Source organism: Xyrauchen texanus, chromosome 25 (assembly GCF_025860055.1).
Source record: "Xyrauchen texanus isolate HMW12.3.18 chromosome 25, RBS_HiC_50CHRs, whole genome shotgun sequence".
Taxonomy (NCBI): domain Eukaryota; kingdom Metazoa; phylum Chordata; class Actinopteri; order Cypriniformes; family Catostomidae; genus Xyrauchen; species Xyrauchen texanus.
In genome coordinates, this window is record NC_068300.1 from 31,264,299 (window position 1) to 31,285,870 (window position 21,572).

General features: G+C 42.6%; 1 protein-coding gene across 1 annotated transcript in view; it reads left to right on the forward strand.

The window, feature by feature from the left end:
• Positions 1-21,572, forward strand: part of cntn3a.1 (contactin 3a, tandem duplicate 1) — a 177,815-nt gene that overhangs the window by 114,189 nt on the left and 42,054 nt on the right. The window contains exons 7-9 of the mRNA XM_052091452.1: positions 2,715-2,817; positions 3,377-3,561; positions 7,368-7,507. Of these exons, the coding sequence (XP_051947412.1) occupies positions 2,715-2,817; positions 3,377-3,561; positions 7,368-7,507 (428 nt within the window). The remainder of the gene's footprint in view (positions 1-2,714; positions 2,818-3,376; positions 3,562-7,367; positions 7,508-21,572) is intronic.

Below are 21,572 nucleotides of genomic sequence, written 5' to 3' on the forward strand. Positions count from 1 at the left end.
GACTGTGTAAACAGCAAACAAAATGTGACCATGGGCATAATAAAGTATATGTTTACATGCCATAAAATCAATGGGCAAAATCTTCTGCTGTTTTCAAGTGGACTTTTTAAAAATTCTTACTTCAAATGTAAATTAATTCTGATCTGTGTGTCCAACTTGCATTAATTGACAGTTCACACTTTGACTTTTACCTGCTGTTTGTGCTCAAGTTCATAAGACACGTAACGAACGCCTCGAGTGGGAGTGTACTATTTTCTCTCACAGGGGTGCAGTTTTTCTGTATCAGAGCCACTGAAGTTTTATTACGCAAGCCTTATTTCTAAATATATAATCTGTATGCCTCATTTCTAATCTCTATTTATTTTTACAATCCACACACCATGTAGATTTTAATACATATGCCAGTCAATTTATTCGGTTATTCTGGAGTCGTATGCAGGAATAAAGAATGTTTATTGTAGTGGAATTTCCTCAAACGCAACTCAAAATAGCAGCACAGTGAGCTGTAAGCCTAACTAGCACAATACAAATGTTTTAAAATGACAAATCTTACATTAAAGTCCAACAAAATGACTGCCTCTATATACCATGCTGGTTCACATTTCCATGTCATGTTCATGGAGTTACACTGCTTAAATAGTCTCTTTGGGGTGCCTTGATTTTTGAATGGTTTAAAATCAAATTAAATTTAACTTGTCTAATTATTGTACTTAAATCTGCACACCAGTGCAAAATGAAGAAAAAAAAACACTGTCTTATCATTTATCGTTGAAACTTTGCTTTGTTAAAAACAACCTGGAATCATGTTTAATAACAGTCATGAAACCCAACACAGATGTTTCGAGATGCTTTATTAGAATAGTAGAAGTTATTTTTAACTTTACTCAGTCATCCCATGATGGAGATTTATTGACACATAAAAAAAAAAAAAAAGATTTAGATAATAAAGTTGTAATATTTTGTGAATACATTTAAAATTACGAGAAGTTGAAGCATTATTAGATTAAAGTCGTAAAAGTTTGAGAATAATGTCGTAGCATTATGATATAAAATTTCATATAAAAATACATTCAAAATTATTAGAATAAAGTCATTGCATTATGAGAATAATGTAGCATATTAGTGAGAATGAAGTAGCATATTAGAGGGAAATAAATCTCAATATTAGACTAAACAGAGCATCATTATCACTATGATAGAACAGACGCACTGCCAGCAGCTTCATTAATGCAAGAGATGGATGTAGAGGATGTAGTTAAACACATGCCTACTTTAGTTTAGGATTTAGCAATAACGAAATCCTTGGTGTTTTGGCTCACAGCACAGAGTTATTAGTACGCGGACTCTGCAGCAGTTATGTAGGCAATTTTATTTATTCAGGAGAAAGAACCAGACAGATTCAAGCAGTCCCATTCGGCGTTGTTACTGGGTTTTCCTCTCTAAATAATACTGTAACTGAGGGGATGTTACCATATACAATGTCTTGAATTGGACCTATATAATTCACAGCAGTTCCAATTATTTTTCACTTCACTTGAGTGTGAGCCTATTTTTCGTGCCTCCCTTGACAGGCACCCACAGACTGAATACTCATGTACTAATAATGCACACCTCATTCATGAACAGAGATCTCACAAACTTCCTACAAATTCAGCTCGGTTGCATAGCCAAGTTATCACCCTGGTTAGTGGTGTTGTATGTAAAGACCCAGATGCTCCATTTTGCAGTTGTCCACCACATCAATTTCCTTTTGATTTATTCTCAAAATATTATGATAAATGAAAATTGCAAATTTTATTTGTTAAATTACTTTGATTTTATTCTTAGCATTAGTTTCTGCACAATGAACAAATTAGCCGAAATGTTGTAATTTTTGCTTTGATCTGCAATTTAAATTAAAAACGTGTTTGATCCATTTGTTGTGTGCCTGACGTTTGCTCATATAAAGTTCTGAACAGGTGTCAGTGTTGTGCACTTAATATAGGCCATAATTGTTATTTTACAGGTAGGGTGGTATTTTTTTAAGTATTCTTCTTATTTTTTTATTTTATTATGCCCTGTGGGCTAAGCCCCACATGTCACTGAAGTCTAGCAATGCCCCTGCTTGCGGGTGAAGTCTCCATTCTCCTTACAGTAAATTTTCTCCCATGTTTATTATCTCAGGACATGTGTCATGCATAATGAGTAAGCATGCACTGCTCCACGTGCTCAGTTTCTGTAATAGGATGTGCAGTCAAGTTGAGTGTGTACCCCCTAGGAATTTATATATTCCAATTTTAGCCTCAGTAATTGGGAAAAAAAACATTTGTGTAGTTTTAGGAAGTGAACAAAAATGGATACTGAATTAATTGTAAAAATGTTTACACTAACACTTTTTAACATTAGGTTTTTATAATTAGTATGTAATTAGATATAAAAAAAGAAGACCAATTGCAATTTTGTATGGGATTGTTTCAGTGATGTCTGCTGATGGTTATATTTTGAATGCTAAACATTCTATCAATGTCAATGGGAGATTATAAAACACAAATAGCATATATGATCTACAAGGCTAGATGTATCTAAAGTAAAGTTTGTACATTCAACAGTTTGTGCTGAATTGATTTCAGAATTGTATAATTTGGGGTTAGGTTAGTTTAGAACAATGAAATATAAATTCAGTGATGGCTTGCAAGTACTGTAATGATAATACTGAATAATTTTCTGTGTTTCAGGCATTATGGGAGAATATGAGCCAAAAATTGAGGTTCAGTTCCCAGAGATCTTGGCTGTTGCGAATGGGTTTACGGTCAAACTGGAGTGCTTTGCTTTGGGAAAGTAAATATTAATTTATTTAATATTAAGTAAAGTTTATATTTTCGGTAGGAGCCTGCTTACAAGACTTCATATGCAAACAGTCAATTGCTGACTTTGACTGCTGTTTTGCTGTCATTCATGTCATATCTGGAATAACTGAGGCCCTCATTAATGCTTTATTGAATCAAAACTATGGCTTTTAGTCCATGTTTATTAGCTTTGAAACCATCTATTTGCTAGTGTACTTCTTAGCAGATATACCTATTTCAAATTAAAAGTATTTCTCTTCTGGGAAAACAAACCTTAAATATGTATGACTCATCTTGCACAACACAGTTTTTTGTCTCTCTAAAAGGACATTGTCCCTCCCCTAATACCACCTGCGACCAGTAAGCAAGTATCCAATCATTCCAATCCACCAAGTTCATGGCTTAGGACAAAACTAAAGCCTATTGGCTAAATAAAAAAACTGGGACAAGCCTTTTGATATGCCCTAACTATGTTCATCAAGGCATTTCATGTTGTTTTTACCACAGGACCCCTTTAAGATTTATGAATCTACTTTATCTCTTGTCTTCAGTCCAGTTCCAGCAATAAGCTGGAGAAGACCAGATGGAGTTCACTTTCCCAGAAAAGTGGACGTTAGCAAGTCCAGTGGAGTGTTGGAAATTCCTTATTTCCAACAGGAAGATGCAGGGCAGTACGAATGTGTGGCAGAGAACTCCAGGGGCAAAAACACAGTCAAGGGACGACTCTCTTTCTATGGTAGGTCAGAAATATTTAATTGGCAAAATTGCTGTTCACATTTAGACCTTCTAAATTTTTTGTAAATGATGACAGAAATGTCTTTATTGGGTGAACTATTCCTTTCAACCTGCTAGAATGTGATCTCTATCTACTTGTACACACACTGTGTGTCATGCATTGTTAGTGCAATCAGACAAACCCACGCAATCAATTATTCTCGAAACAGCTACAGTAAATTTTCTTATAATTTAAAAATCCTCTGTCTTCATTCTGTCTATAAAATGTGTATCATAATGTTTGAGGTCAGTGCTTAATTTGTAAATGAAGAATTGTCGAATCAAAAACAATGAGTAAGAGGCATTGAGAACAATGCTGACGATCTGACCTCAGTTTTCCCATATCACACAATGATGTCACTAAATGCTGACCTGTGGATCGCAAGAGCATAATAAGTATATGCAATGCAGGGACCGCAAATACAGCATAGCGTGAACAAGCTCCTCTGACCAACATCTCAAATTCTTCTGTCACCTACAAATTAGGCTTATGGAAATGCATTTAATTTTCATAAAATCTACTAAAGCACAGAATCATTTTTACAGTGTATGATTATCATGAACAACAACTGTTGACATCCAATTTAATTTACATTTAATTTAGTGCCATGGGAAAAGAAAAAAAATCAATCACCAAGCCTAATCTTCAAGAAAAGCCCACAGCATTTTAAATACTTTTTTGTCATCCTGCTCCCTATTGTGAACTTTACAGCTTGTGTCAATGGCATCTCTATGACTTTTAGCAATCCAAGATCCTAACGTAAGTTCTGGTTTAAACAAGGTTTACAAAGAGCAGAGTCGAGATTGTCTTTATGTGAAGCTAGGCGTGGCTCGACTTACATATCCAGTTCATATGAGAGAATCTGCGTTTGCATTCCCTCTAGAGAAAGGAAATTGAATCGATGGACCTGAAGAGTTCGTTTAGTTCATTTGAGACCTGCTGTCCATTACTTGTACACCCTGTAAGCTTGCAATACAACTCAGGGACTATCAATCCAATAATGCTTGCAAAGGGACTCAGCTTTCACTCGCTCCATAAAATTCCCCTGTGTATTCTGGACAGTTCTGGGGATAGAGCACTTTCAACTCCTCAATCATCTTGCTGTACCCCGTTATGTCTTGTGCTTGTCCACCTTCACACAATAAACACTTCTGAACATTCCTTGCAACAGCCTTGAAAAGCTCCTTTTGGTCGATCATCCTGTCACTGGATTTTCTCAGCGTGACACCTTGGAAGCAATTTTCTTGCATTGCCCTTTGGCTTATTACTGTGTGTCGCCCAGGCTGATCTGAAATAGCGTTAAACACTTGCATTTGTCGTAGAATGGATTTGCGTGCATCAATTATTTAGCATTGTCTTTTTTGGAGTTCAATGTCAACTAAAAAAATCCTTAAGTGCATCACACTTCAGTCCCAAATTGTTAATAAAGGCACAAGAGGATTCACGTGCCGAAAGGTACTGCGAGTCACACTGTCGTGAGAGGCATCAACAGCTGCTGTGATGAAGTGCTAATGGAGAGTGGGGTCATTTTTACACACTGCCTCCACTGTTCTGAAGATTGTTGCGACCCACAAAGTGTCCAGAATTCTCCTAATTTTGCACAGCTAAATGTGTAGACTTACTGCACATTCTTTCGGTTCCATTCTAATTTTGTTGGATGTGTTGTAAAGTGAGTAAAGTATATGGATGAGGATTTTGAAATGATTGATTGCTCCAATTTCTTTGAGCTCACGCCAAGCACAAGTCTATGAGCCATACAATTCCAATATGTGACATCAGGTAACATGGCCTGCATTCAAGCTATTACCCTGCTTCTATGCCCATGCATCACAGACGCTCCATCACTTGTTATGCCAATCAATTGTTTTGTAAACTTTTGTCTTTCCAGACATGATAGTAGGCTGTGAACAATCCCTTTCAGCAATTAAATCATCTAGTTCTACCACATTCACAAATATATTGGCAGGCATGTCCATGTCATGTAACTGCAGTCTCATATAAATGATCAGTTCACTTTTCTTGCTTAAACTTTTTGCCTCATCAATAATTAGGCTAATTTTGAAAACAGTTTTCTTCTCATTTCAGATGAGATATGTTCCTGGATATTGGCACACACTATATTAGAATGTAAGATGTGTCCCATATTGATGCCATTTAATTCTTGGCAATCTATTTTGTGTTCAAATCCATGCACAGGTCTTTTGCCTCCTTGTAGGCTGTTCGAAATACATTAGCCGTAGTTTCAATTTGTTCAGCCTGGGCATTAACAACACTTTGTTTAATTGTTTTCTGACTTGCTCTTTGCAGAATGCTTTCTGCTGTTTTGTTTTTTCTGGCGCCGTGGATGTCACTGCACAACCCACTACATTGCTAATTTAATTCCAACAGTTTTCTCAGGTCCTAATGAGCCCACACTCATGTACAGCAGCCCATTCTTTGATTTTCCATTATCAACCACGGATATACAGCCTTCTTGTTTTTAAACTGTTCTTTTGACCAAATATAATTTGGGTAAGTGACATTCTGTCTCACGATGACATTTCTTCATCCATTAGGCCTTCATCGGTTTGTGACTCGTCCACCTCCTCATGTCTCTCGTTGTCCTCCTGGCTAGCATAGCTATTAGCAGTGTTATCCAGGGGTGCTTTTTCACATTCTCACAATCTCTTTGGATCAGGAACAGCTATATTTGCCACAGTTTTAAAAAATGTACATATTCTTGATTGACTTTTTAACATTTTAGCCTACTTTTATTAAAATAATTTGCCAGTTAGATGCTTGCTCTCCGCTTTCCTGTGTTCACTGTGCATGTAACAATAAGCATCAACCAATGAGAGAGATTTTACACTAATTAGGAAAGCTGCGCACACCTGCACACTCTCTCTCTCTCTCTGTCACTCTCTCTCTCGCACACACACACTCAATCTCTCTCTCTCTCTCTCTTAAACACACACACACACACACACACACAGATTGTCGTCATTTGACAATGCACTGATTTATGCCGTATAGTTTAAAACAAATACTGGGATGCAAATATCCCATATAACATGTTCTGGAACAGGATCCGACTCAAATTAGGCACTGGTTAAGGGGTTTATAAATGCTCACATATTTGAGTTAATTACTGGTTAATACATTGTGAGTTAATTTAGTACCCCATTATGACCTTGATGCTAGATTTAATAAGTCAGTTAATTGTTTGTCAGACCAAAACTATTATCTCCCATAGTCTCTACTCAATAAGACATCCATCAGCGCTGTTGGTGCAATGAAGTAACCAATATGGGGTTACTCTGTTGTTTATTACATAATGGACAATACCAGAATTATGAGGTACAAAAGCAGGACCGATACTTATAAAGCAACTTTTTTCATGCTTGCACTATAATGCCACAATGTATTATGTGCCCTATTTATTTGAATATGTTTTCAGTCTATTCTTTTCAATCCTCTTAACATTGTGTAACAGATAAGTGGGCCACTATAACATCACCATTCCTTTCTAACACCAATTTTGAGATGATTCTGTTCCTTAAAACATTATATAAAAAGATCAACTTGATGTTGATCGATTCATGTCTGGATTTGTTCATTAATTGTCTCATAAACTGCTTGGTTGCTTTAGTGATTTATCAAAGGGGTTAATCAATAACAGTAAGTCTGTCTGGGAGGTAGGGAGCTGTTGAAAAATGTATTTGTATCTGCAATGCTTTGCGTGTTTTTGACACCCCGCTGCATGTTGTGTGTTTGATGATGTTTCTCAGCGCCCCCTCATCTGCTGGAGAACCCTCAGGATGTGCACAAGGCCATCGACGAATCGCTGCTGTGGGAGTGTAAGGCAAGCGGCAAGCCCAAACCCTCCTACAGGTGGCTGAAAAATGGAGAGCCGCTGGAGTCATTTGAGGTGGGTTAAAAGGAAACTGTGCAGCGCAGATGAATTGGAAATTTCTGCCATCCATCAACAAAATCATCTATTAAATGATATGCCCTCTCTAGACCACACATCTTCTGACAATTCATAGCCTTTGTTTTCCTGTGGATGTGTGCTCACTGCAGAGAAAAAAGAGGGCATTCACAGGGAATCGCAGCAGTCGTGGGGCTACCCTGTGTTTTGATGCTCTCGATGGGATGCATTCTCGTGTTTTATTATGTTAACACAGGATGAAGAAATGTTCATCAACAGAAAAAATATCTTTCTGTCAGTTTGTCTGTTACTATCAATATATCTACTCTATGTATATGTGTGTGTGTGTGTGTGTGTGTGTGTGTGTGTGTGTGTGTGTGTGTGTGTGTGTGTGTGTGTGTGTGTGTGTGTGTGTGTGAGCGTGTATTTATCACTTTGTGGGGACCAAATGTCCCCATAAGGATAGTAAAACCTGAAATTTTTGACCTTGTGGGGACATTTTGTCAGTCCCCATGAGGAAAACAGCTTATAAATCATACTAAATTATGTTTTTGAAAATGTAAAAATGCAGAAAGTTTTCTGTGAGGGTTAGGTTTAGGGGTAGGGTTAGGTTTAGGGGATAGAATATAAAGTTTGTACAGTATAAAAACCATTATGTCTATGGAAAGTCCCCATAAAACATGGAAACACAACATGTGTGTGTGTGTGTGTGTGTGTGTGTGTGTGTGTGTGTGTGTGTGTGTGTGTGTGTGTGTGTGTGTGTGTGTGTGTGTGTGTGTACTGTATGTGTAAATATATATTGTTGTCTGTCTTAGCTAACAAATAGTGGTTCCCTGTCTACCAATCACTGTGGGCGATTTAACGAAATCAACTCCGCCTTACTCTTATCTTAAGATTTCCTTACTAAAAACTTGCTCTTAGCAGTTTTGTGAATAGGTTTTAAGCAAAAACTCCTAGCAAGGAACTCTTTGGAGAACGTCTAGTGTTAAAATAAAAATCTTTGTGATACGGCCCCTGATCAAGGCAGTGTAGGGGATACTCAGTCAAGTTACCCTGTTGGAAAAGTATATAATATTAAATATTAAAATAATATTATAACTACATTTAGATTATATATTTAAATGATATTTATTTTTTCAAGTCAGATCAGTGTTATCTGGCAAAAATACAATAAGGATCTCAATTAGGTTGAGAGCATTGAAGCATTAATTTACCCTAAATACCACCAGTATAAACTAGAAAACATCATAATTTACATTACTGAGTTAAAAACATACTGATGAACAGCACTATTTAACTAAATATGACTGCATTTTACACAAAGGTTGCATTGTATAATATTTTATTTTGTATGTCACTACAAAATAGGTGTAAAATGTCATACTGGAATCTGTGCAGGGATCATGAATTGTGAATATATCCAGTTCATGAATCTATTGAACACATTCATGAATCAGTGAATCTATTGAACTAGTTCATGAATTGGAGAATCTTTATTATAATATAATAAAGTATAATAATATAATAACATAAAATATTATATTATTTTGTATATAACTACAAAAAGGTTTAAAATGTCGCACAGGCATCTGTGCAGGGATTATGAATCAGTGAATCTTTATTGAACCAGTAAATGAATCAGTGAATAAATATATAAATTCACTTGAATGATTCAGACTTCCCATTGCTTAATATAAGAGAGAGTGGGAAATGCACTGAAGGTGTAGTGCAGCTGATTGTTGCCACAGCTCGCTTGGCTGTAAATCATTGTGTGCAATACAATATAAGTTTCTAGGTTCCTTTTAGCTTTTGCAACAGCAATTGTGTGCTACAATTTATTATGTACAACAGAGCTTGTTTCTTCACTCTAGGAGATAGAGAGCACGCTCTCCAATCTCAGTGTGTGAGGCTGCACTCTTAATGAGCTGAGGTGTTACCATTTTGTAAATGTCACCACCAGCTACCTCAGCATTTGATCAATCTCCAGACCAAAGGTCATATGTGTAGTCTGAAGAAGAAGGGGTGGGGGTTGTTGTTTGTTATTTGATGGTTACAATGAACAGACAAAGCCACTTTATTCTCTTACCAGCCACTATCACGCAAACCTAATATTCTGACCACATAACAGAAAATATTTGCTCAATATATCAGCTGTGCTGGGGAGTAATTAAAATAGTGACACTACAAATAAAAAAAAATTAGTAGAATAAAAAAAAATTCTCCTCTCCCCTATGTGTATGTGTGCGATTGTGTATTTATCCTCTCGGGTTTGCCGTAGAAAGCGAATGCCCATACGCAGCTTTAGTGAAAAAATTTGTTGCGTTCAATATATAGACTGTTCTATCTGTTAACAATAATCTGTGATTGTTCAGATTTTAAATTTTATTGCCAACTATCCTTATTTTAGTGTATGAATATCACGTCTAGTGCAGTCAGACATTGCTTTTCACTGGAATCTCATCGCATCTGGTCAGGACAAGGTGTGAATCGTCAGTGGCCATTTAAAGAAATTGCATGTATATGCCAGTAAGAGCATGTGAGCGGAGCGGAGCGAGTGCGGAGTGTTGAGCAGAGCGGTGATAATTCCACCTGAGCGGAGTGCGCCTTTTTGAAGATTCCACTCCGCTCTCTCAGGCTGCTCAGTGCCGCTCGCTCAACCCAGAATGCGCTTTGTGATATGCTGGGTTTTAGTGAAGTTGCAAACCTTATAACCTAAATAAATGCAAAGTATAAATCAAAGCTAAGAATGAGAAAATGGAAAGGGAGTGTGGGGAGCCTGTGAGAATTAGCAAATATTCCTTTTGGAATCGTACATGTCACATTGCCAAAGAGCACGAGGATGTGCTATGTGATGTAGTGCAGCAAAATGCAGGTCCAGTCCTGTGGGGTTGCGGGTGGAGAATTCTGCTTTCATGCATCTATTGTACAATTGATCATTTGATTAGTAAAGATTTCTGCTCTTACGTAGAGAATTTCATAGCGGAATTATTTCACTTATTCGACCGCCTGCTGCTTTCGATTTCTGCTTTGAGATAAAGTGCACATAACTTCTAGGTCCCCTCGACTCGGGTCTGTAGCCAGTGCTGAAGTGGTCTCATATGCATCAACCCAAGCGGCGTGACCGTCATTGAGGATGACATATGCCCCAGGAGCCTCTAAAAGAATTTCAGTGGGACCAACGTGCTCTGTCTGAATGTAGACAGTTCAGCACTGACTGTGCGCACTCGTTGGTGAGGCGCGCCGTCATCAAGACCGAGTCTAACTCCATACCGAGAAAAGAGATGCTCTGAACTGGGACAAGCTTGCTCTTTTCTCAGTTGATGGGACAAGCTTGCTCTTTTCTCACCTCAAGCGGCTGAGGTGCCTGAGCACCAGGTCCCTGTATGCACACAACATGTCCCGCATGTCATCGAGATAGTTGAGGATGCGGACACCCACTTCCCTTAGCGGGGCAAGTGCTGCCTCTGTAACTTTCGTGAAGGCGCGAGGGGAGAAGGACTGGCCGAAGGGGAGGACTTTGTACTGATATGCCCGACCCTCAAAGGCAAACTTGAGAAAGGGTCGGTGTCTAGGAAGAATCGAGACATGAAAGTATGCGTCCTTCAGGTCTACCGCCGCAAACCAATCCTGATGCCGGACGCTCGCTAGAATGCATTTCTGCATGAGCATCTTGAAGGGGAGTCTGTGCAGAGCCCGGTTCAGAACTCGCAGCCTTTTTTGGGTACGATGAAGTAGGGGCTGTAAAACCCCTTCTTCCCCTCGGCTGGAGGAACAGGCTCTATCATGTCCTTCCGTAGAAGGGAGGCGATCTCCACGTGCAAGGCAGCGGTATTCTCGCCTCTCACCCCAGTGGAGCAGACGCCGTTGAACCTGGGCAGGTGCCTGGTGAACTGAATCACGTAGCCGAGTCAGACGGTCCTGATTAACCAGCGCAACAGGCTGGTGAGCGCGAGCCACGCCCCCAAGCTCTGCGCGAGAGGGACCAAGGGAACAAATTGATGGGCAGGGCCTCCCGACAGGGCGGATATGTTTGAAGACACAGGTACAGGTGCACCGCAACTGCCTTATCCACCTGGGGGAGTTCCGTGTATCCGTAGACCACCCCGCCATCAAGGGTAGTGTGAGCAGATTAGCGAGGAAGTCGGTTTCGGGCAGTAAAAGGGTAAAAGGTGCCCTCCATGACTCATTATGCACCTCCAGGAACGAAAGGACGGTGGGGTTGTTGTGAGCAGTACCCCGTGCCCAAGAACCAGTCATCTAGCCTCAAGGGCTGAGGGGAGGACGGAGGATTCCAGTCCAGCCCAATACTCGCGGCGACCCGGGCAAGCATCGCTGACAGCTCGGTAACGGCCTCAGAATGGGCGGGTACGCCCAGTCCCCAGCGTCGGATTCTGCAATGATGCTCTCCGATGCAGTGGCGAAACACTCATCCGGCTCGAGGGGTCCGAAAGAGACATCGGACTGGCCGTAAGGCAAGCCGGTCTCATCTTGCACCCGGACAGAGGCAGACGATCATGATGGGGAACGGGCGGAGTGGCTTTCCCCCGGAAGAAGGAAAGCCGTGACCGCAACATTTCCATCCACAAATGCTGCATCAGTGTGTTCTCTGCTCAGACACGTGAGGCAGCGCCCATGACCATCTGAAGCGGAGAGTAATGTCCGCATCCAGGAATAACACAAGGACAGATAGGCATCTTGATAAAGACTCGTCTTTAAAAAGAAGTTCTTCAAAAAAAAAAAAAAAAGAAGTTGATCTTTTAGAGAAAACATACTCTTTTAGGAAATAAACTCTTTTTGGTGGCTGTCGAAGCACCCAGGGGCGTAGTCTGCACTGGGTTGCAGAGAAGAGAAAAGCCTCTGATATGCGCCGTATCTCCAACAGCATACGCTCTTCATAGAGCTGAGTGGATCAGCAGTGGATTTATTCAACTTGCTGAAACACAACTGCTCTGCTCCAAAGAAATAATCTGTCTGAACAGACGGACGCCTCCCTACTTTCATACCCGTATGTCCGGGGGAGGGGCATACAAATCTGTTCGCCAATTCTCATTGGGCTTTTCTCAAAGACAAGAGGTAAATGAGGCTCTCAAGAGAGACCACTAGTGTCACTACATCGACACAACGTTGAGTGAGTGACAGAAGGGGGACTCATTTTCTTTCAGTTGGACTGGTGAGACCAACTCAAGTGCTGTTACGATTTCTAGAATTTAACACTGGTGCTACCACTCTTAAATGTTAGTCTTGAGCCATGTAAATAAATAGATAAATACAAAATTACTTGCTGTGGCATTGCAAGAATTAATTTGCAAGAACAAATCTAAAAATAAGAAAAGATGCAAATTTGTTGTTTTATTCATTACCCAATTAGCACTATTGCCACCTGTGATCTAATTATACACCGTATCTACCTGACTTGCATTTTTTGTATAGCTAAATTTCAAACATTATGAGTAATTAAAATGGACAGAAAACATGAAAGTTCTTGAAAAGGAAAACTATCAAAGATGGTTATGTGGGACAGTTGGATAGAGGTGTGCCATGGGATTTGTTTAATTGTAAAAAGTGTACAGTGGCTGAAATAAGGTTGGGAAATGCTGCACCAAATCATCCTCTGCTTGCATAAATGTTTACCTCAGCAACAATACCGTTCTTGCCAAGCCAACGGCCATAGTGTAAGTGCAATTTTTGTGATGTCTATTCAAGTGGGCAACTTAATCATTTTGGTAAGGAGTAGCCAGCCACAAATGCCGCTCTCCCATCTAGGGAAAGTGCTGATTCCAGTGGAATGTCACCCCTAATTAATTACCACAATAAAGATGATTTATGCCACCATTTGTCTTGGCTGCTACAAGCTGTTCTGGCCCTCTCTATTTTGCCCCAGTCAACACAGCACACATTTGAAGTGGTCTGTGAATGATTTTGTTTAGATTGTATGATGCTCCATGTCTCAGAGCATGCCACATGTGAAAAGAGTTTTACCATTTTCCAAGCTCCACTGGAACAATGGAATTGAAGGGGCATAAAGCACAGAGCCCTCAAACACTGAAGTGCCGGCATACAGAGGGTGAGTGCCGATATCTGAGCCATTTATATCAGTTCATTCGACCTGAATGCAGCATTCAGATTATTCACTCTCAAGTGAGCACAATGGAAGCATAACAGGGGCTTTACGAGTAAGTGTTTGGCCAGGATAAAAATTATAGGCTACCCATCAGCAGCTCTCTATGCTACTATGGGCTTATATTCATTCTGCATTCTATTCTGTTCACACTAACAAATGCTTAATGGCAGGTTCTTCATTCTCCTTTGGGACTGTTCACATTGATTGCGTTTTTGCATCTGTCTGTGCTTTTTTTCAATGTTAATGTGCTAGACCAGGAGTCAGCAACCTATGGCATGCTGAGAGGTAATCGCTGGCATGCCAGCAACATTGAGAGAGGAGTAGACTTTTATTTAAATGAAATTCTGCACCTGTATTCCAATCTACATCTAGATGTAATCCTTCCTCATGATTACGCAAACTGTTTTCATGAGCGGAATGGGAGACTAAACAAAAAATTAAAATGTGATTAGACAAGCCATTTGCACATCACGAGCCGGCAGCTCTTCACCTGTGCTTATTCACGCGAGTAAACGTGCCCACTTCGTTTTGTTCCGGCTGCGCGGATGACAGCCTATATTCCATGTTTCATTTGTTTCTTAATGCTTTCAGAACAACACGTGATGTAATAAGGAAAATACCACTACTAAACCCAGCATACAGGTACACCCTCCTTAAACCATGGTCACACTCAAAATGATATTAAACGATTAAAAGATAAAACATACAAATCTGAGTCTAATCAAAATATAAATTAATAAAGTTTTAGGATTTTGTAGGTGTGATTCACCGAAAATGGCTAAATTGTTGCTCGGCTTGTGATGTGTGAATGGCTTGCACGCAGCGCGAGTGTCCTCGCACTTTAATAGCATTTCGTCTCCGATTCAGCTGATGAAATGCTGCGTGATCATGAGGAAGGATTACATCAAGATGTAGATTGAATGCAGGTGTGAAAATCTTCATACAGGTAAAATAGCCTGCTCCACTCTCGCTGTTGATTGCGTGCTAGTAATTACCCCTCTGTGTAATTTTGAAAATGTAGTATGACATAATATAAGAAATATTTAAGATTGCTGTCTTTAAAATTTCGTGATCAGTAATCTAATAAGCAAATTTGTGACATTAACTGTAACTCATTTAGTAGCCTTCAAAAGGACAGGATTTCTTTCATTAAAGCATTTAAGTAGCTCTGTTAAAATTCACATGCAGGATCATTATTATTATCATTATCATCAGGTTTTCACTTAAACTGTTATGCTGATAATATCATTTGTAATAAAAAAAAAAAAAAACGATTAAATTAGAAAAATGCAAAATAGAAAAAAATTCACAATTGGACTCAAACTTTGGAAAATTACATACATGCACATACTGTATATATATATATATATATATATATATATATATATATATATATCTCTGGGAAAAATTTATAGTCTGCTTCAAATGCTTCTTAAATCAGTATCTCTACACTGGGGCGGACTGTCCATAGGGAACTGGAACCTTTCCGAGGAATGGGCCGCAAAAAGCTGAATGGGTCACAAGAAAGGCTGAAAGGCTGAAGAGGGCCACAAAACAGTGCCACGATAAGCGATATTCCATTCCAGTATCTGATAAATTCCTGCTTCAATCTTTGTGCCAGGAGTGGCATAATGTCAGCAATGTGAAAGACTTGTGGAAAGCGTGCAATGACACATGAAAGCTGGGATTGAAAATCAGATTTATTCCACCAAATATTGATTTCTGATCTCTTCCCAAATTAAAAGAGTAGTATTGTTTAAAAATGAATATGAACTTTTTTCTTTGAATTATCTGAGGTCTGAAAACACCATCTTTTTTTATTTGTTTTATTTTTTATTTTGACCAGTTGTTATTTTCTGCAAATAAATTCTCGAAATGACATAGGGATGATCACTTTCGATTGGAATTCACCCGATTGGAATAAACGGCACAGCCATTAACTAGGAAAATAAAACATGGCACTCCATGTCAAGAAGGTTGCCGACCCCTGTGCTAGACAGACGTCTTTGACCATTGCGCCTCTTCTTGCTGTTTTTTCAGCATCTCACACAAAAGTGTTGTGTTTTTTAGACATTGTGTCAAGTTCAAACAGCTTTCAATAAAAAAAAGAATTCTCAAAGTTATTATTTCTGCTCTATTCGTGATGCTGAGTCTAGCTTATTTTGTTTTTCAGGACTTAATGGCCCATTTGGGGGCCAGCTCAGGTGTAGCAGTTTATTTTCTCTCAAGTTAATCATTAGTAGTAACTCAGCAAGGGATTACAAGAAAGGCCTTTGCCTGTGATGGCAAGTGAGACTGGCATGTGTGCCAATTCTGGACTGCTCTAATCCTTCTATTCCTTTATTGAAAGTCTGTATTAGTGCCACTCCTCAAAGAGTGGAAAGATGGAAATGTGGCATGCTGGTTAAACTTTGTGAGGCAGTTGATCAAAATAGTTATTTTATAGATAAGAGAGTATGGAGAGCCAAATTGTGAGTTTATTTAAATTAGCAATGTTATAGGTTGCGGTGTATAGAGTTATATTGTCAGTGTTTGAATCATGAGACCATTCCAAATGTTTGTTATTAAATGGAAGTTTGCATATTTTTTAAGCATTTAGGTACAAGAGGCCATGTTATATTGTGAATATAGTCACAGCTAAAGGGGTTGTTAAAACCCATTCTCACTCCCAAGGTGTCAAATACTGACACTTGTGCAATAACTCAGCATGTCAATATTCACATGCCAAAAGCACCCCTCAACGTCTGTTTCCAGATGTAGCAGGTAAACCCAAGACATTCTCATTAGGAAGGTGTCACTGTCAATGTTTATATTATTATCACTAGTTTAACCACAATATGTTTAATTATATGTATAAATATACTAGTGTGGTTCATTAAAGGGGCACTCTGTAATTTTTACCTCATTAAAAAAGTTTTACTCTTAAAGAAATGAATAGTAATTTTGAAACATAGGAATAAAATCATGCACAATCACATGAGATGAAGACTCCAGTCATATCAGCAACCTTAAAATTATTCTACAACCCCAATTCCAAAAATGTTGGGACAGTCTGAAAAACGCTAATAAAAACAAAGTAGTGATTTGTAGATTATATTCACCCTTTGCTAAATTGAAAACACTACAACTAAACATTATAAGTTTGACCTTTTTTTATGTAAAGTAATTTCAAATCAGATGATTGTAACATGCTCCAAAAAAGTTGAGACACTGGGAATTTAAGACTAATAACAATATGACGAGTTAAAATGACAAGGCAGTGTGAAACAGGAGATGTTAAACAGGTGAGGCAATCATGTCATAGTATATAAGGAGCCTCTATGTGGCAGGGCGGGGCGGGGCCGTGTCATGATCCTCCACACCCGGTCCTGTATTAGGCTAATCAAGCCTCTGAGGTTTAAAGGTCGACTGCAGGGGATCGTGCGGGAGAGAGAGATTGTTTATGGACATGTCCGTCTTGTGTGTGTTTATGTTGTCTTTTAAGTTTATCATTAAAACTATTATTTACATCATAAAGCCGGTTCTCGCCTCCTCCTTCCCATTGATCCCTTTACACTCTAAAACAGCCCAGTCCTTCAAGAGCAAGGATCATTCAAGACTTGTCAATTTGCCAACAGATGCTTTTGCAAATAATCCAGCACATTGAGAACAATGTTCCCCAAAGACAAATTGGAAGGATTTTGGGCATTGGCCTGGGAGGTGGCCACAGGGCCACAGCCATGGAGAACTCCGAGGGCGGAGCCGTGGAAGGCGGAGCCATGGAAGATTCAGGTGGCGGAGCCATGGAGGGTGGAGCCGTGGAAGACTCAGCTGGCAGAGCCATGGAAGGCTCAGGAGGCAGAGCCGAAGAAGGTTCCGGAGACAGGGCTGTGGTAGGCGGAGTCATGGAGAACTCAGGGGCAGAGCATTAGAAGGCGGAGTCATGGAAGGCTCAGGAAGCGGAGCCGTGGAAGGCTTGGGAGGCGGAGTCGTGGGAGGCTCAGGAGGCAGAGCCGTGGGAGGCTCGGGAGGCGGGGCCCTGGAAGGTTCGAGAGTGACCTCAGTTGTCGCGAGTTCTAGTGGAGACTGGGGAGAAGGTGCCCTCTTTCTTCTCTTTCTTCTCTTTCTCCTTCGGCCAGCAGTCATGGGGACTGTCGAGGCTACAGGTGCCTCGACAGTCCCCATGACTGCTGGCCGAAGGAGAAAGAGAAGGTGCCCTCTTTCTTCTCAGTCATGGGGACTGTCGAGGCTACAGGTGCTGGCTCTGGGACGGTCGAGGCTGCAGGCGCTGGCTCTGGCTCTGGGACGGTCGAGGCTGCAGGCGCTGGTTCGCTGATCGAGGCATGCGTGAGATCTGGTTCGCGGAACGTGGAAGGCGCAGCTCTGGAAGGTTCTGTGGACGAGCCATGGAAGGCGGAGACTGGAGAGCAGAGGCCTTTCCTCTTTTCCTCCTCCTCCGGACGGACGAGGCCATGCACGCTGGTTCTGGGACGGACGAGGCTAACAATGCTGACTCTGGGACGGACGAGACTTCCAGCGCGTCGGCCGTGGTAAGCTTGGCCGTTGGTTCGTTGGCCGTGGCAGGCAGCTCAGAAGCTGAACCCGGGATCGAGAGAGGTGGTTCCTCTGCAGCGAGTCTTTCTAAAACGAGCCTCACATACTCCTTCCATGTGTGATCTCCGGGTGTTGGTAGCCCGAGTCGGTAGATGGTTTTCAGGGAATCGTCATCAAAACCAGTGTGGATGGCAACCGTGGAGAAGTATGAGAACTCATGGATTGATAAATTGTGAAGAATGCTGCTCCATTTTGGCGGTCGGTCGTTCTGTTATGAATCAGACGAGGGCAGAAGAGGAGTGGGGATCTAAACACAGCACTTTAATAAAGGAACAAAAGGGTGAACAGGATAACTTGAAATAACTGAACAACACTGGGAACAAACAAACAAAACATCCATGAGGGGAAAACAAATCATAAACACGAAAAACATCCACGGAGAGCATGGGCAGGAGAAGCATCGAGGACAACCAAAACATTCACATTTGACGACCGACAACGAATGAACAAACAACAGGGTTTAAATACAGAAGGGTGATGATTAAATTACATACAGATGAGAACAATGACACTGGCAGTGATGAGGGCAGGGGATTATGGGAAGTGTAGTTCTGGACAGGTGACACACAGAGCAAACAACGGGGAATCGTGACATGAAGATTGTGCACATGAACAATCAGAGTCTCTGCTAAAGATAATTAAGAACATAAAAAGAATTTTAATATTGAGAAAAAGCCGCTTCAGCCGCACCCCGCGCCTCGCCTCCTTCCTACGGGATTGAGGCAGGCGCCGCAGGCGATGAAAACGATCTGGGGACAGTGACAGGCTCCGTTTCGCCGGGTGAACCCCCTCGAAACCCCCCGCCTCCCCGGCACGCTTGCTTATTTCCGTCCGAGCTCGGGATGAGCATTCTGTCCAATGGGTTATGTTTTCAGTGTGAGAACATAACCGCAGCAGTGTTGCGATCTCTGCTTTCTCTTGTAGTGAGAGAGCGCCATTTCAGCCACCCCCCGCCCCTCGCCTCCTTCCTATGGGATTGAGGCAGGCGCCTCGGGCGATGGAGATGATCTGGGGAGAATAACGGGACGCTTTCGCCAGGTAAATCCCCTCGAAAACCTCCCGCCTCCCCGGCACGCTTGCCTGCTTCCCCCGAGCTCGGGATTAGTGCGGTCCGCTTAACAGCCTACCGTGTGGTCCCTCGAGCTCCCCGGCATTGGATGATGACATCACCGCTGCATCGGAAAGCGTAACAGCGGCGTCGGATGCGGATAACTCGCCTGGGCCGCCACCTTCGGGTCTCCGCCCAGTCTGAGCCTGACGCAAGAAGGTCCGCTATGCTTCCCCGGGCTTAATTGGTTCCGCGGGCATGTGCGCTGCTCACAGCCGCGCCCCCGCGCCCCGAATTCCTTCCCGGACATGGATGACGAGCTGAGCAAGCCCAGCTTCCTTGCTCCTCCGCTCTCGCTACCCTCGGTGGTAGAACGGTCCCAGACCGCTCCCCCCTGCACGCCATGGCCCCCTCCTGCAAGTCCACCGGGCCAGGGCACTTCAAATCTGCACTTGGGTGGTCCTGTTCTTGACGTGCTGCAGGAACTGCACTCAAACAGGCGATGGCCACTCCGTGGTCCAGAAACGCAACAATGGACAGGCAGTACGGGAGGCAGACAAAGCACGCTTTCTCAAACGCCCCCGTTTCCCAGCTCCGTCCATTCAGCGACACCACTTGACGACTTTACCCAGCAGTCCTCAGTGGTGAAGAAACATACGAAGGCTATTTTCAAGCAAAAAAAGCATCCTGCCCTGCCGCAAACCTGCCGCCAGGGGCCATGCCCTGCCACGTCCTCCTACGGCTTTCAAGAAAGAAAGAAAGTGGTGCTCCACCTCAACTAACAAGTGAGTGGGCCCAGCTCTCAGCCCCAGCGTTGAGCTCCCCGCAGAAGTTGGACACCCATCGTCTCACGGACCCCCTTGAGGACCCAGAAGGCTCTCAGGCGCTCCTGAGATGACAGACCCAGAGACCGAGACGTTAGCTCCGGAGCTGGTAAGACCACTCCGTTCCCCGGGGTGGAATTTTTTGGGGTGGAAACAAATTCTATCTGGCATCCGGCATCTAGATTGGTTCGCAGCGGTAAACCTGAAGGACGCGTACTTCCACGTCTCAATTCGCCCTCGACATCGACCCTTCCTGAGGTTCGCGTTCGATGGCCAGGCATATCAGTACAAAGTCCTCCCCTTCGGCCTGTCTCTGTCCCCTCGCATCTTCACGAAAGTCGCAGAGGCAGCTGTTGCCCCGCTCCGAGAAGCCGGCATATGCATACTCAATTACCTCGACGACTGGCTCATACTGGCCCACTCCCGAGAGTTACTATGCGCACACAGAGACCAGGTGCTCAGCCACCTCAGCCGTTTGGGGCTTCAGGTCAACTGGGAAAAGAGCAAGCTCTCCCCGGTCTCTTTTCTCGGTCTGGAGTTAGACTCAGTCCCAATGACAGCACGTCTCTCCAACGAGCGTGCTCAGTCAGTGCTGAAATGCCTAGCTTCCTTAAAGCCAGGCGCCGTGGTCCCGCTAAAACGTTTCCAACAGCTCCTGGGGCGTATGGCATCCTCCGCGGCACACACAACGTAAAAGTTATCTCTGCCTGCCACCAAACCTTCAAACCCTGGACAGACCTCTGCTTTCTAAGGGCAGGAGTACCCTTGCAGCAGGTGTCCTGACGCGTTCTGGTCACAACCGACATCTCCAAACTGGGTTGGGGCGCCATGTGCAACGGGCGCACAGCCGCAGGCCGGTGGAACCGAGGCCCGCTGCGCTGGCACATCAACTGCCTAGAGCTGCTGGCTGTTTTTCTGTCCCTGCAGAAGTTTCTTCCATTAATTCGGAACAAACACATCCTAGTCAGGACAGACAGCACCACGGTCGTAGCCTACATAAACCGCCAAGGCGGAGTACGCTCCCTCCACATGTCACAGCTCGCCCGTCGTCTCCTCCTTTGGAGTCGGCAGCGACTCAAGTCACTGCGCGCCACTCACATCCCCGGCAACCTCAATGTGATAGCGGACGCGCTGTCAAGACAAAGCTTGCCTGGCGGAGAGTGGAGGCTCCACCCCCAGTCGGTCCAGCTGACTTGGGACCGGTTCGGCAAGGCTCAGGTAGACCTGTTTGCCTCCCAAGAAACCTCCCACTGCCCGCTCTGGTATGACCGGACAGAGGCTCCCCTCAGGGCAGACGTGTTGGCACACAGCTGGCCGGCGGGGCTGCGCAAGTACAGATTTCCCCCAGTGAGCCTTCTTGCACAGGTGCTATGCAAGGTCAGGGAGGACGAGGAGCAAGTCATTCTTGTAGCCCCTTACTGGCCCACCCGGACTTGGTTTTCAGACCTCACGCTCCTCACAACAGCCCCTCCCTGGCAA